At 38.6% G+C, this 17018-nt stretch overlaps 1 protein-coding gene across 11 annotated transcripts in view; it reads right to left on the reverse strand.

Moving 5' to 3' along the window:
- gulp1a (GULP PTB domain containing engulfment adaptor 1a) overlaps positions 1–17018 on the reverse strand; it is a 411215-nt gene that overhangs the window by 137885 nt on the left and 256312 nt on the right. For all 11 annotated transcript variants that reach the window (XR_011886433.1, XM_072261710.1, XM_072261714.1 and 8 more), the window contains one exon: positions 13581–13642. Coding sequence is in view for 10 of the 11 variants with exons in the window: in XM_072261710.1 (XP_072117811.1) it covers positions 13581–13642 (62 nt within the window). In the remaining variant the exon portion in view is untranslated. The remainder of the gene's footprint in view (positions 1–13580; positions 13643–17018) is intronic.

A 17018-nucleotide genomic window follows, 5' to 3' on the forward strand; every position in this document is an offset into this window, starting at 1 on the left:
TCCAAGACAATTAGGACTGTAAACACCTGTAAGTGTAACGATGTGAGATGAAGTAAATAAAATCCCCGGTTCAGAGGAGGAGGAAAATATATGACTGGGGTTGAGGTTGGTGTTGTCACAATTGGGGTGGGAGGTGGAGAGAGAACAAGTGGTAAAAAGGAGGTTGGAAAGACAATGTTTCCTTAAAGTTCTTGAATTACATACTCGTCGTACACTTGCTTGATGTATCAATGCCAAGTTATCACCTCATGACTAAAATTTCTGAGGCAAAACATGCTATTGCATTATTTTTGAGCATGCTAAAATGGGAAAAAGAGTAAGTTAGTTGGTTCTGTTCTGCCGTCTGATATGACTACAGCTAATCATCCAGATCAAAACCATATTCTGTCTCACCCTCATACTCCGTGTTGTCCTGTGCCTGGAAAGCTATCCACCTCTTTTTAAATGTATTCAGAAACTTGGGCACCACCACTTTCCATAGTAGAAGTTTTCCAATGGTCACCACTCTTTAAATGAAGAAATTTATCATCTCAGTGCAAAATGCTTTGTCCTATATTAGATGTGATTCCAGATACAAGAGCCCTCAGCCAGGGGAAATGTGCTCCCTGTATCCAGTATCTCGAGCACCATCAGAACTCTGTTCTGTTAGTTTCTTAAATTTCAGTCATTACAGGCAGTATCAACCAACCTTTCCTCCTGTGATGGATTCTCCATCCCAGCTGTGTGACTGGCGAGCCTTCCCTACACACTCTCTACAGCAAGGATACCTTTTAAGTAAAGGGAACTTACTAAATGTGGGTTCACCATGGTACTGCATAAACATAGCAAGGAATCCTTGTTCCCGTATCAAAAACCTCTTGTATTGAAGGCTATGAGTCCATTCTACTTCATTGCTTTCTGCTCTGCATATTTACTTTTGTGATGGGAATAGGTTTGCTGACCGTGAAGTTTGAAACTCAAATGAAGATCCTAGGCCCCATCTGATATAGATTGCAAAGGGTACCTTCACCAAAGGGAGATCATACTCTAGCCACGGCTAGATCACTTCCCTGTTTATCCTCCACAGTGGGCTCAGCTGACAATACCCACTATTTGAGCAGTGGTTTCCCACTCCCTACCAAGGAGTAGAAACACACAGCTAACAAAGTAGTTTAAACGCAATTCATTTATTTTTAGTGATTGACATTTAAATTTAGATCATCATCATCATCGGGTGCCATGCCCAGTTTGAGCTTTGACTGCAATGGCCCACACACTCCTGTTTCGGGTCAAGTGGATCAATTCATTGGTATTCTTTTCCAATTCTCTGGCTGCTGTCTCCATCATCATTTGTCTTTGTCTTCCTCTTGCTTTCTTCCCTTCAATCTTTCCCATAATTACCGTGCATTCTAACTCCACTTTCCTAATCACACGTCCGATGAAGTTACGTTGCCTTTTCATGATCTCGTACATTACTTCTCTTTTTGTGTTTGCTCTGTTCATGATATCCTCGTTAGATATTCATTTCGTCCATGATATTATTTGCATCCTCCTCAAAAATCACATTGTAGTGCTGATGAAGGGTCTCGGTCCGAAACGTCGACTGTATCTCTTCCTAGAGGTGCTGACCTGCTGCATTCACCAGCAACTTTTATGTGTGTTGCTTGAAATTCCAGCATCTGCAGATTTCCTCGTGTTTGCGTTTCTGCTGCTTCAATTCGTTTCCTCATGTCCAGCATTCTGAGCCATATAACATCACTGGATAAACGTAACATTTCAGTACTCTGAGGCGGGTTTTCATGCCTAGTTTAGTATTGGTCAGTATACTCTTCATTCTCATAAAGGTGTCTTTTGCCATCCCTATTCTTCTTTTGATTTGCAAGGTGCACTTGTCATCTGACGTCACCCAGCTTCCAAAGTAGTAAAAGTTCTTTACTTGTTTTATGTCTTCCCCATTCATTCTCAGCCTGCAGATAGGGTTCTCCTTCTTTTTGGATATCACCATACATTCTGTCTTTTTGCAATTGATAGATAGACCCATTTTTGCACTTTCTTCAACAATTATATCAATTAAGATTTGTAGTTCTTCCTCTGTACTTGCAATTAACACAGTGTCATCTGCATATCTGAAATTATTGATGTTTTCACCACCAACTTTGATTCCCAAGATGTCTCTTATTTTTTTGTAATATCGTTTCACTTTACACATTAAATAAATCAGGGAGAAAACACAACCTTGTCTAACGCCTCTCTTGATTTTCGTAAACTGACTCACATCATTTGTAAACTGACTCCATCTATTCTTACAGTGGCAATTTGTTCCCAGTACAGATTTCTGATTAGGCGGAGGTCTTTCGAATCTAGATCTAGAGTTTTCTATAATACTTCAAATAACTTATTGTGCTTCACTTTATCAAATGCTTTTGTGTAGTTGATAAAACAAACAAACAAATCTTTTTACACTTGAATAACTTGTTCTGATAGTATCCTTAACATCAATATTGCATTTCTTGTACTTTTGTCTTTCACAAAACCACATTGTTCTTTGCCTATTTCAGCTTGTATCTTACTTTTAGCTCTTGTCATCAAAATTCTTAGAAGTATCTTGGTGATATGACTCATTAAACTTATGGTCCTATGTAATTCACATTCTATTGCTCCAGCTTTCTTAGGAAGAGTGATAAATACTGATTTTTTCATCTCTTCTGGTACTATTCCAGTCTCATAAATGTCATTGATTAAATCAGTAAGTTTTTCAATTCCATAATCTTCAAGAGCAATAATTTGCTCTATTACTAATTCATCAAGACCTGCTGCCTTTCATTTCTTCATCTTATTTATTGCATTACGAACTTCAAATTTTAAAATACTAGGACCTTCAATGTTTTTCTTAATTTCTGGTTTTTCGCCTTGATCGTCTTCAAACAATTCCTGAATATACTCAGCCCATCTGTTCATAATCTCATCTTTTTTCATGATGATGGTACCGTCCTTTGCTTTCAAACATCCACCTGAAGAACAGAGGAGCTTTTTACCAGTGATATTCTTGATTTGTTGATGTAACCTTTTTGGATCAGTAATAGGGATTGTTTCTATTCACTCACATTCCTGGTTTAACCATTCTTCTTTGGATAATTTAAATTTAGCCAAGGTTCTTAAAATACATTTAAAACTCAGAGTTTTTCTACCTAATAAAAGATTCTCAAATTACAAATGATTTCTAAAACACAAGGATTTCCAAATCACAGGTACAATTCCTATAAGCTAAAACAAAAACAGACCGATAATTTGCAGGTGAACAATTCATCCATTACAGAAATTGAAAGCAGAAAAATGAATTCTAGTTAACATTGTATTTCTGCAATTCTTCTTACCATTCCTAACAAGCATGACTTCTCTCTTACATTTATACTGGTTTTTTGCTACTTGGTTGACCACACAGATTTTTTTTTTCTGGATACCTTTTCACACAGATGGTCTAAAAGCTTCTGGTGACAAATAACTCATACATTCAAAATTAATGTTGTGAAGACTGATTTGTCAGTATGCAAATCTGCTAACTATTGAAAGATCAGCAGTTTGATGTGCCAAATGATAGTATCAATCTAGTCTGCAAACTTAGCCAGTCTTGTCCAGATTGATACAGGCTATCTGTCTTACACTCATTTCATGAACAGACAGCCCTGTGCCATGGGCCAGCAGTCTGTGTTTGATAGACAGTACAGTTTGTTTGCAAAGCTCTCTTTTGAACATCAGACTGATTACTACTTGCCATTTATGTTAAGAACTGAAGACTGGCTCCTGCTTAAGACAAGAAGCTGAACAAACAATATTGGTTGGAAGTTTAACTTACGTAATAACAACTCTTTGATCTCTTGAAGTGTCAGCTTCAATATTAGAAAGCTGAGCTTGGCTAAAAGCACCCTCCTGGCCATGAACAATGAAAAACCATCGCACTTTCAATGACTAGGTATAGACCAACATTTTCTAATCTCATCAATTAAATAAAATTATCTTTCTTATTTCTCTTATCAAAGCACCAATTTCAAATTTATCCACATGATACTACATGTGCCATGATTTGGCCACTGTTGCAACTTCTCTTAAGCACCTTGAAGCCTTTTTATATCCTCCTCACAATTTGCAATCTTATCTAGTTTTGTGTTTTTGGTGAATTTAGGAATATGATGTTTGGTTCCATCATTCAAACCATTGATAAGTATATCTTACTGTGGCTCAGGCATTGATCACTGGGATACTCAACTAATCACTATCTGTCATCCAGAAAAAGACTCATTTATACCTAATCTGTTTCCTATACACCAATTCATTTTAAATTCAATCTCATGTGCTTTATTATTTCACAATAGCCTCTCATGAGGGTCTTTTTCAAAACCTAAATATCCACAGACAACACATCCATTATTTCTCATTTATCAATTCTACCAAATACTTTCTCAAGTAACTTCTTCTGAAAGAACTCAGCACAACTTCCCTTTTGAAAATTAATGTTAACTTTATATAATCATTCTATATATAAAAGTCTGTTAGATTCCAGGAAATCCCATGCTACTGGTGTTAGACAAACGACTCTGCTGTTTCCTGTTTTCGCCCTCACTCTTTTTAAAATTGTGGGGTTATGTTTGCCACCATTAAATGTGTAGAAGCCATTCCATAAACAAAAATTGAGGGAAGATAATAACTATTGCCTGCGCTATTTTCACAGGTACCCCTTTTAGCATTCTAGGATATAAATAATCTATTGCTTTCAATTCCATCAATTCTGCAGAACGCTTTTTTTTAAACTTCTTCGTTTTCATCAAAAATGGTTCCTTTGCATTTCTGGGAAGTTATTTGAATCCTTTACCCTGAAGACAAATCCAAAATATTTGCTTAGTATCTCTATGGTTTCTTTTACTCTCAGTATAATTTTTCCTCCTGGCTGAAAGGAGTCCACATTTGTCTTCAATAACTTTCTATTTCTTTCCACTTAACTGTAGAAGATTTTACAAGAACTTCTGTGCACCCTGCAAGCTGATTCTCATAGACTATTTTTGCTCATTTCTAGGTACTCTTTATGGTGAAGTCAATACTGCAATAATTCTCAGGCTTGCTAGGGAGCAGTATCTGAAATGGAGTCTCAATATACTTTATCATTATAACTTCATCTCCACAACAACAAATGCAGGCTTTGGATTTGGATTATGTGTGTGAATGCTTCTCAGAAACATCTCCTTTTTTCACCCAGTACTTTAGTTTTGACCCAACTTAAGCATAGGTGCTGCCTAGATTTTTTATTCATTAATTTGTAAATACCGTAAGACCATAAAGCATAGGAGCAGAATTAGGCTATTCTGCTCTGCCATTCTATCATGGCTGATCCTGGATCCTCCTCAACCCCATACACCTCCCTTCTCGCCATATCCTTTGATACCCTGAACGAACAGGAAACAGTCAACTTCCATCTTAAATATACCCACCGATTTGGCCTCCACCACAGTCTGTGACAGAGCATTCCACAAATTCACCACTCTCTGGCTAAAAAAAATTCCTCCTTACTTCTGTTCTAAAGGGTCACTCTTCAATTTTGAGGCTGTGCCCTCTATTTCTGAATACTCTCCACATTCACCATATCTAGTCCTTTCAATATTCAGTAGGTTTCAATGAGATCTCCACACATTCTCCTAAATTCCAGTGAGTACAGGCAACATGCTCCTCATATGTTAACATCTTCACTTCTGGAATTATCCTTTCTGAGATAAGGAGACCAAACTGTTGTCAATACTCTAAGTGCAATCTGACAAGAGTCTTACAAAGCTTCAGCATTATCTCCTTGCTTTTATATTCTATTCCCCTTGAAATAAATGCCAATATTGCATTTGCCTTCTTTATCACAGATGCAACCTATAAATTAACCTTCTGGGAATCTTGCATGAGGATTTCTAAGTCCCTTTGCACCTCTGATGTTTGAACCTTCTCCCCATTTAGATAACAGTCCACACTATTGTTCCTTTTACCAAAATACACTATCGTACGTTTCCCAACACTGTATTCCATCCGCCACTTTTATGCCAATTCTTCCAACTTGACTAAGTCCTGCTGGAATTGCATTGCTTCCTCAGCACTACTTACCCCTCCACCTATCTTTGCATCATCCACAAACTTTGCCACAAAGCCATCAATTCCATAATCTAAATCATTGACAATGTGAAAAGCAGTGGTCTGAGTTCTGACCCCTGCAGAACACCACTAGTCACCAGCGGCCAACCAGAAAAGGCCCCTTTTCTTCCCACTTGCTGCCTCCTGCCTGTCAGCCAATCCAAGATGATCTTCTTTTCTACTTCCACCTCAAGTATGGATCAATACACAGAAACTAAGGACAGAACAAGCTTCAAATAAGAATGACAGACAAGAAGGAGAAGAAATAAAAATCTATTTTTGTACTGTACTTTTTCATGGCCTCAGAACACCATAACTAATAAATTATAATTTTTCATGCTGTCTTCTGAGCAAATGTGGCAGCTAAATGTATAGGGCAAGGTCCAAGATCAGTGAATGATAAAAGTACCACTTAATCTCAGTAAGACATGGTTATAAAATAAAGACCAACACTATAATGATGTTTTTACCTCCATCCAATCAGAAGCAACACTGTGGCTCACTTTGAAATTATAGCATTAAGATGTCTACAAAAACAACCGAGAAAACTTGTACCTGGAATAATTCCAACTAATGGGCAACAATTGATTGGATGGAACTTGCAGAACGCATGCCCTGCATGTGCTCATTACTGTGGTAAACTCCAATCCCATACTCATCCAATGGAAATCCCTTAATACTAAAAAGATATTACCAGACAAACATGGCTCTGTCCCCACTGGTGAATTTCTATACTGAAGTAAGCCTTGAACAGTTAAATCCTAATACAGAGTCCAGTTTGATCCACAACATGAAAATGCAGAAATATAAATATAGGTAGTTAGCACATACCCCTGGCTTAATGGCTTTCAAAACTTTCTAAGAACTATGCAAGAGTTTGTCTTTGACATAAAGAAACTATCAAAATCTTCTGACATTAGTCAAATACTCATTATTGTGCAGCTAAAACAAACATTAAGTACTTACGTACAATTACAAAAGTAATTACCTCTAAGTAACTAAAACATTTAAAGAATAGTATCTAACTGTTAAGGTGTCATCATGTGAGCAGTTGCTCTATTTTATCCACCACAGGACGTTCAAGCAGACTTAACCTCCACTAAGAAATTCGATTTATCACTGGAGCAAATTAAAGACCATTTATGTATGGAATTATGGGTAATTCCAAATAAAGCCTGGTAAATTCTTCCCCAGTTCAATCACAGAGCAAAAGAAACCAGTAGACTGTATTTATTACATGACATTTAAAAAAAAATTTTCCATGCCTCTATCAAGATCGTCAGATAAAGTAATATTTAATAGCATAATTGCAAACAAATATTTCTATTGCTATATACTAGACTGCCTGAATATTAAAGTTGCTCAAATCCAACTCTTTATGTATATTTATGATAGAGGCCGATAAATTCTTGATTGGTCAGGGCATGAAGGGGTACGGGGAGAAGGCAGGAGATTGCAGCTGAGAGGAAAAATGGATCAGCCATGATGAAATGCAGAATCTACGGCCCAAATGGCCTAAAATTCTAGTCCATCCTAAACCCGTATGGTTTTATACTAAAGTTCTCAACTGTCTCCAGAGCCACAAGACTGTCAAGTCCTATGAGTCTTTTGAAATTCCAAGAGTCAATTTCAAGTCATCTGAATCCTTAAAGAATTTTTGTACAATGTCTGATGATTCCCAGATGTCAAAATAATGGCAGAAGGTTAGCCATCTATGAAGCATTTCAATGCAGATCACAACCCTGTAATTTAGCTGCAATGAAGAATACATAATGTAATAATATGAGGTCCCAACTTACAGCTGTTCCACCCATCCAGACAGTTGCGTGTGGTCATGTTGTCAGACAAATTTCTAAATTGCAGGGGAAGGATCATTAAAATATTTCAATCAAGGAGTCTATACTATAAAGGCACGTCATTTATGTTTGCATCCACAGCCAGAAGGAATAGTGCAGAAACTACAAACCAAACTGAAGTCAGAGCAGATGAATGGGAGGACCACATTTTGCAACACTTCATAGTTTAATTAGACTTCCTTGCACTTTGCTGAGGTCCTCGGCACTCCCACCAACTTCAGGATGTTAGGACTTTAACTTGATGACATAAATATGCCACACACATCAACAACATAAAGAAAGTATAATGTTACATGGAAGGCCAATCGGATCTTTCATCCAAAGATGATATAATAAATCAGAATTGGTTCATTGCTGTCACACGTACTGGTCAGAGAGATCAATTCATTAGACAGTGCACTCAGTCAGCATGAAATAAAACAATAACAGAAGGCAAAATAAAGTGTCACAGCTGCACAGAAAGTGCAGTGCAGGTGAACAATAAGGTGCAAAATCACGACGAGATACATTGAGAACATATAATCAGCAAGGGAATTGTTCAAGTCTTATAATGGCAGTACGGAGCCTGGCGGCACTTGCTTTCAGCTTTTTGTATCTCCCCAGTGCGAGAGGAGAGAACGGAAAGTCTGAGGTGGGTGAGAGCTTTCATTAGGCTAAAGACACACACACACAGTGCTGAAGGAACTTAGCGGGTTAGGCTACTGTTTATTCCCTTCCATAGATGCTGCCTAACCTGCTGAGTTCTTCTAGCATACTAGATATTTTGCTCAAGATTTCCAGCATCTGCAGGATCATTTGAGTCTTTGATGATGCTGGCTGTTTTACTGAGATAGGCAGATTCCATGTAGGGAAGTTTGGTCTTCAAAAAATGCTGAGATGCACCCAAAACTGCAGCTTCTTGTGGTCATGGGCGGAGCAGTTGCCATACAAAGCCATGAAGCATTTAGATACGCAAACACAAGGAATTCTGCAGATGCTGGAAATTCAAGCAACACACATCAAAGTTGCTGGTGAACGCAACAGGCCAGGGAGCATCTCTAGGAAGAGGTACAGTTGATGTTTCGGGCCGAGACCCTTCGTCGGGACTAACTGAAGGAAGAGCTAGTAAGAGATTTGAAAGTGGGAGGGGGAGGGGGAGATCCAAAATGATAGGAGAAGACAGGAGGGGGAGGGATGGAGCCAAGAGCTGGACAGGTGATTGGCAAAGGGGATATGAGAGGATCATGGGACAGGAGGCCCAAGGAGAAGGAAAAGGGGGGGGGGGAACCCAGAAGATGAGCAAGGGGGAGGGAGAGGGAGAGGGAGAGGGAGAATATGTGTGTATATAAATAAATAACGGATGGGGCACAAGGGCAAGGTGGGGCATTAGTGGAAGTTAGAGAAATCAATGTTCATGGTATCAGGTTGGAGGCTACCCAGACGGAATATAAGGTGTTGTTCCTCCAACCTGAGTGTGGCTTCATCTTTACAGTAGAGGAGGCTGTGGATAGACATATCAGAATGGGTATGGGATGTGGAATTAAAATGTGTGGCCACTGGGAGATCCTGCTTTCTCTGGCGGACAGAGCGTAGGTGTTCAGCAAAACGATCTCCCAGTCTGCGTCGGGTCTTGCCAATATATAGAAGGCCACATCAGGAGCACTGGATGCAGTATATCACCCCAGCCAACTCACAGTTGAAGCATCGCCTCACTTGGAAGGACTGTCTGGGGCCCTGAATGGTGGTGAGGGAGGAAGTGTAAGGGCATGTGTAGCACTTGTTCCGCTTACAAGGATAAGTGCTAGGAGGGAGATCAGTGGGGAGGGATTGGGGGTACAAATGGACAAGAGAGTTGCGTAGGGAGTGATCCCTGCGGAAAGCGGGGGGGGGGGGTGGGAGGGAAAGATGTGCTTAGTGGTGGGATCCCGTTGGAGGTGGCGGAAGTTACAGAGAATAATATGTTGGACCCGGAGGCTGGTGGGGTGGTAGGTGAGGACCAGGGGAACCCTATTCTTAGTGGAGTGGCGGGAGGATGGAGTGAGAGCAGATGTGCGTGAAATGGGGGAGATGCGTTTGAGAGCAGAGTTGATGGTGGAGGAAGGGAAGCCCCTTTCTTTAAAAAAGGAAGACCTCTCCCTCGTCCTGGAATGAAAAGCCTCATCCTGAGAGCAGATGCGGCGGAGACGGAGGAATTGCGAGAAGGGGATGGCAAGAGGAAGAGGAATAGTCCAGGTAGCTGTGAGAGTCAGTAGGCTTATAGTAGACATCAGTAGATAAGCTGTCTCCAGAGACAGAGAAAGAAAGATCTAGAAAGGGGAGGGAGGTGCATTTAGATAGGAGCTTTCTCTGATGCATTGCTAAAAAACTGATGAGGGTTGGCTGAACATGTCAAATTTCTTTAGCCTGAGGAAGTAGTGGTACTGGCGAGTATTCTTGGCGTATGTTTACATGGTTGGACCAGGATAACCCCCTCGACCTCAGCAGCATTGATGCCTGTGCACTGCCCCTTTCCTGAAGTCGATGACCAGCTCTTTTGTTTTCTGATATTGAGGAAAAGGTTGTTGTCATGACACCATGTTACAAAGCTCTGGTTTAAGAAAATGTTTTTGAACACCAGCTGTGCCTAAATTCATTATAACATTTCACTTCTAAAGTACTGCATTGGCTGTGTAGTGCTTTGTGATTTCTGTGAATTGTGAGAGATGTTAGAACAGCAGCAACCCTTACATGTTATTCTTCTGTATACATTGTAGGAGTAATTGACAGAGGTTGTAAGTGTTCAGAAAGGTACCAAAACAAAAAGTCAGTATTTCTCATCTTAAATGAGTAATACTCTATAAAGCTTTCTAGATTTACAGGGAATGAAGATCAGGCTTCAATAAGCTTTTAGGTCTTGGAGATTCTCGTTCGAGTCTAATTTGGAATATGTTATGGAATTTTTTTAATGACATGCATAGACAAATCTTGAGGTAGTCTGGAAAGTTTCCTTGATGTGACCTGCGGTAGAATAAGAGGACTGGGTGGAAAATCAACCCACATCCTCTACCCCCCAAAAAAGAGCTACATTCTGACATAACTGCATTCATCTTGGATATGGATTCATCTTATTTGCTGGAAAAAGTTGCTGGATTTCAATGAAGACCCCAATCAGAATTTTAACGCCAGGGCATTTCAAAAAGGAAGAAATAGAAGCTGTGCATTGTGTTAGAAGACAAAATGTATGGAATCGAGATTTGGTGAATTGGCCATTGTTCTGCCAAATGCCAGGGCACTATACAGCACCAAAGTGGCTATTAAGTGAAGGAGAAATCAGCAACAGGTTAGTGAAGGGGCCCAATAATAACAAAAGGAAATTACAAGTATCAAAACAGAACAGAGTGAAGCATTATTTTGACAATCTAAATTAAAAGAAAGTGAAATCAAGGAAAAAGTCAGTCAAAGTTCTGATAAAATAAGGTGAAAGGAACAAGTTTGTTCTTTCCTACACATAAGGAAAAGAAAAATACTCCACTGCAGCACAGACCGTATCAATATTCAGAATATTTAAAATACCTTTCCGATTATAAGTTCTGCAAGCGTTATTCATCACATCATATTGCTACAAGTCACAGCTTCTACACTTAGCTTATTTACCTTCAAGTTTTTACAGCAATAAAGTGTGCAATCAAAGACTGCAGAAATGGATACAAGAATCAAGAATTCGCTACTCAGGAATACCATAGTTAAATATAAGTTTAAAAACTCAATGGTAAGAACTTGTGTTACATAGTGAACTGCGACATCCATTATGCAATACAATATCAAACCTATCTGCTCTGCAATTAAACTTTCTGGTCTTCTATGCAGCTGATCTACTAATGAACTGAAGCACCAGGGAAAGATGGTGTGTAGCCTATGCACATACATCATTTTTGCAGTTTTAATCCACATAATTCCTAACTCACAGATGGCAGTAGTCATTCATGCATAAAGAAGCAGATCTCTGCGACATGCAAGACAATCTTCATCATTATTTTACCATGTCCCAGGCCATGACTTCCAAATTTGGAAGCTCTCTCAGGTGAGTCTTCCTTCAATTAAGTCCTTTCCCATTTGGGAAACTCTTCTGTTGGTAATCTAACCATCCCACTATTTTACCAATCAAAGTATCACCAACCCGCTAAAATCTGGAGATGCTGGAAATCCAAGGTAAAACGCAAAAAAATGCTGGAGGAACTCAGGAGGTCAAGCAGCATCTATGGAAATGAATGAACAGATGATGTTTCGGGCCAAGACCCTTCATCATGACTAGAAAAAAATGTTGAGAAGCCAGAGCAAGAAGGTGGGGAGAGGGGAGGAAGAAGCACAAGGTGGCAAGTAATTACGTGAAACTGGGAGGGGGAGGGGGTAAAGAGCTGAAAAGCTGATTGGTGAAAGATATAAAGGGCTGGAGGGGGAGCAGCAGAGGCAGGTAAGGAGATAGGAGAGGGAGGGAAACAGAAATGGGGAACAGTGAAGGGTGGGGGGGAGCAATCATCTGAAATATCAACATCCCAATCTAATCATGAGCCTGAGTTTGAATGCCTTCAACCAGACTGCAATCCTGCTCCAAACTCTGAAACCACTGATTCCCTTCTCCCAAAACCCCCATTCTTCTCCCAGTAATTACACGGCTTTCCCTCACAATGTCCAGCTCGTCGTCCTAAGCTTCCAGTAACACACAACCCAATGTTTAGCTTGTGTGCTCAGCAAAGGAAATGTTTCAGCTCAGTTTAATGCTGCAAGATGGATCAAAAGTCTATAGCACAAAGACCTTTGTGATATATAATTTTATAGCAGTGGCTCTCAAAATAGAAACCACTTTGCAAAGCACCTGCTTGAACCCTCTAAGACAAATAAATTCTTAAGCATCTATTCCATTGTAACCCTATATCTTAATTTAATGTATTTGCAATAGTACCAGTATGATTTTTCTAGCTTTACAGGCCATCTGTCAACCTTGTATGGAAAATAAAGTACAAGAGAGCTTGAAAATCCAGTAAGGGTTTGAGATGAAACAAGGTAATTTCTTGCAATTCTCTGACGGTCAACAGGGAGACAAGATATTTAATAAGAAGCTTATCCTTGGTCAGTAACATCAAACACTATCTGCATACTGACTTCAATGAAATACACAGGAATGATAACAACTAGTGGCCAGTATCCCACATATCTGTTAAAGATGTGTATTAGATTTGAATCTACAGTACATCTTAGTTAAATATGCCAGATCACCGAGCTATCCAACTGCATCATGGTTTCTAAAGATACACTAAATAATGGTATACTCCCTTGTAAACTCAATTATGACACTCTGTTGATTATTTAAGTTTGGTATTTAAAATGAATTAACAATTATACAATAAAAATTAATAAAGCATGCAAGTACAATGTAGCAAATCTAATAATGTAGGTGCACTAATTAGCATAACATGATGTGATTTAACTAAAATCAAATTAAATACAAAAATAAGCTTAAACTGACTTCCATTACATTAACGAAGTTAAATTTGCCAAATATTTTAGAAACTTTTTCTTCTTAAATGATTAACTCTTTTTTTAAATTGATCATTATAGTTCATCACATACCTTTACGTTGTAGGGTATAAAATGTTTTGTTAGAGCTTCTGGTGAATGCATCCATGTCTTATCTGAAACAACAATAAATGAAACAGCAATGTAGGCAATAAGATACATATAAGCCACGGATATTTTCAATAATTTAAAAAGTTTCTTGCATGCCTTGGTAGTTATGTTGAGCATAATTTATATTTAGTTTGGTTTATAGTATGATTATCTGATTCAGCGTTACAAATTACTGAATAAAGCATGTATGTAGAATGAGCATAGATTGACCTATTAACTACCCAAAAGAGGATCTCGGCCTGAAACGTCGGCTGTTTATTCGTTTCAATAGATGCTGTCGGACCTGCTGAGTTTGTCAAGCACTTTGTGCATGTTGCTCAAAAACATATCAGTAACCCACTTTTAACCATTGGCTGGCCATTATGATTCTGAATGGCTGAGGCTTGAAGCTGATGAAATACTACTTATGTAAAATAAGTTTTGCACAATGCTGTCAAATTAAGAATATGAATACCTGACTTATAATTACTGTAATTACTATTAGTCAAAAGGGAAGATGTGTAAATCTACACTACTTTTGCTGGGTATTCAGCAGCCTATCTGAAGTAAATACTTATTGGATAAAATTTGAGGAAATTGTCAACATTCTACAATGCCAAGTGAACATTTGAATGCAAGTTCAGGGGGATAGATACTTAAAGAAAATATAACCTTTTCAATTACATTAACTTTCTTGAAGCAACCAGTTGAGAACAACTTGGGGTATTTTTCATTTCAATGAAATTTACAGAGCCATTAACTGTGATGTGATATATTTCCGTAGAACAAAACTTTTTGAGGTGGAGAAGCACAGAGATATGGGATGCACATTCACTGATCATCGAAAGCTACAACCTAAATTCATATCATGCAAACAATATAAATGAAGCATTGCATTAAGTTCTGCAGTAATTTCGTGAAGGGTTCCTTAAGACTGTTATAGCCAGGAGTGGTAGTAGGGATAAGCTCCCACTACCTAATAAATGCTCCCAAGAGCATGCGTCTCAAATAGCCATTGACAACCAGTCCAGCTTCTGGCCTTCGCACGTGGCTCAGCTACTAAGCCCAGCGGAACCGTTTCTACTGACAAGAGAAAGGGAAAAGGCGGGTTACTGGCCCCTTAAGTCCAGTAGCTTCTGGGAGATGAAACTCACCAGCCATAGTTGGCAGCTCATCTAGGAGAAGAAAAACTCTGATGTCAAACCTCTGCCTCTTTGCGCTATATACACTCGTTGGGAAAGTTTTGGGAGGAAACCCTGAGGAAAAATCTAGAGCTGGAGTCCCTGAGGCAGTCTTATGTTGAGTTCAGCTTTGACTGGCAACCCCTGCTATGCTGCTGGTACCAAACTGCATTGCTCTCAGCCATTCCTTTGAATTTTTTAGCTTTGTGGAGGGGGGGGCTGCTACATGGGCAACAGCTTGCTCTCCCTATCTTACTGCCCTGGTTTGTGCAACACATAGACAGCTAGGACACAACATCTATGGTCTACCCCAACCGACAGAAGGCCTCAAAATCATGAAAATGTATGCAGAACCATAGTTTGTTCATGCTTGCAAATGCTGCAGATAGTTGCAGTCTCTATATTACAAAATGCTATTGAAGCAATCAGGGAAGATGAATAGCACTGACAAGAAGGCAGAAAGAAGTGCTTATAACAAAATGAGTAGGTTAGCAAATTGTTTCTAGATGCCCAAGAAGGTATTTAATTTCAGATCACTTAATCTTATTGAATTGAGCTTTATTTTAGATTTTAAAGTAATCTACCTAAATTTTCTTCATTATCATAGACCAAAAGTAAGAAAACATGTTATATTTGACAGCCATTGTGTGACTAGCTTAAATAATTTCAATGACAAGCAGAAGTTAAGTTTCTTTTTGCCTAATTTGGATGCAACAAAGTCTTCCTTGCCAAATTATCAATGCTACATCACTAGTAGGACCATGGATTACTTTTAACCTGAGCCTCTAATCTTAGATATGGATCTTTTAAATATAATTTGTAGCTGAGTGCCATTTTTGCTGTTTTGCTAAATGAAGATATCCTCACTGTTCTGTAGCAAAATCAGAATGAATTCTCAAAAATACTCAGCTACAATTTCACTATGCACTTCAGACAGATTGATGCCCACAGTGTATAATCACGAGGAAGATTCACTCTTAACATGAGATCAATTTAAACATTACAAAAGGGTAGCATGATATGTAACACAGATGAAAATGTAATAGACCGGCACTGGAGGAATATCTGCAATGATATTGAAAAGCTGTCATAATGAATCGCGTGGCCCATTATATTAACAGTTCCAGGCCAACAGAAGAAATGAAAATCTAAATTTACAAGAAGCTAATTCCAAAGGGAGCAACACAGCAAATGGCACACGGTGATAGTTGGTACATTTTATATCATTTTCATCAATGGCTTTGCTGAACTTAATGTTGTCTCTCAATTGCTATACAAAGTTCCAGAATTCTAACTTTTCCAAAGGAGGTGAAAAGACTGAAGTGTTCCATGTTAAGAAAGTTAGGCATTTATTGCACAAATATGCATGAGCAATAATACATGCATTTGCACTGTGCAAGTATATTAAAAATGTTTCCCACACAAACTGGTACCTGTGGTGAAAAAAACTATTTTCATATCATTGCATGGAGTATATTAGCAATTTATTTTTAGTAACATTGATTTGACATCGTCTCAATGAATAAAAAGCAATTGTCACAGAACCAACCATTTCAGCTTTACTCTATTGACAACTGACACTGGGCTGTAATAATGAAAAACTACAAGGGTAAATAGAACAAAAGAATCAAAAAAGGAATAGTGAGATATATTAATCAACATCAAAGTGCAGCACAACTCCAATAACAAGGCACCTTGGAGACTTTGTTGGATCAGACATGCAAATTTTCTTAAGTATTGGATATTACTCCCTCTAATATCCCAACCTTTAACTCGAATTTTTAAGTTACTAGCGATATAATAAATTTACCAGTGAATTTTGGTGAGTCAAGAATGGAGCATGGGAAGCAGAGTCCTGATCAGTCAAAAGGGAATGTGGGAAGTGGCCTATTAAGTTGAAAGGAAGGCCCAGTGTGTTTAAGTGAGCACAGGAAGCAGCATTTATCAGGCAGACACCGAGTTAATCAGGATTTCCAAACAAATGGAAAGCCAGTTATGAGATTTTTATTGTAAATGGTTGTCTTTTGTAGGATGGTCATTGTCTGAGACATTTATGTTGTATATATTTCTTAACGTAATTCAGTCCATGTCTGAATATTATCAAGATATTGCTGTATGCCATCATACTGTGCCTTCCTTGCTGAGGAACTGAAAATAGAATTGAACATTGCACAATCAGCAAACATTCCTACTTTACAACTTATGATAGAAGGCAATTCAC

The sequence above is a fragment of the Mobula birostris genome, chromosome 6 (assembly GCF_030028105.1).
Source record: "Mobula birostris isolate sMobBir1 chromosome 6, sMobBir1.hap1, whole genome shotgun sequence".
Classification (NCBI taxonomy): domain Eukaryota; kingdom Metazoa; phylum Chordata; class Chondrichthyes; order Myliobatiformes; family Myliobatidae; genus Mobula; species Mobula birostris.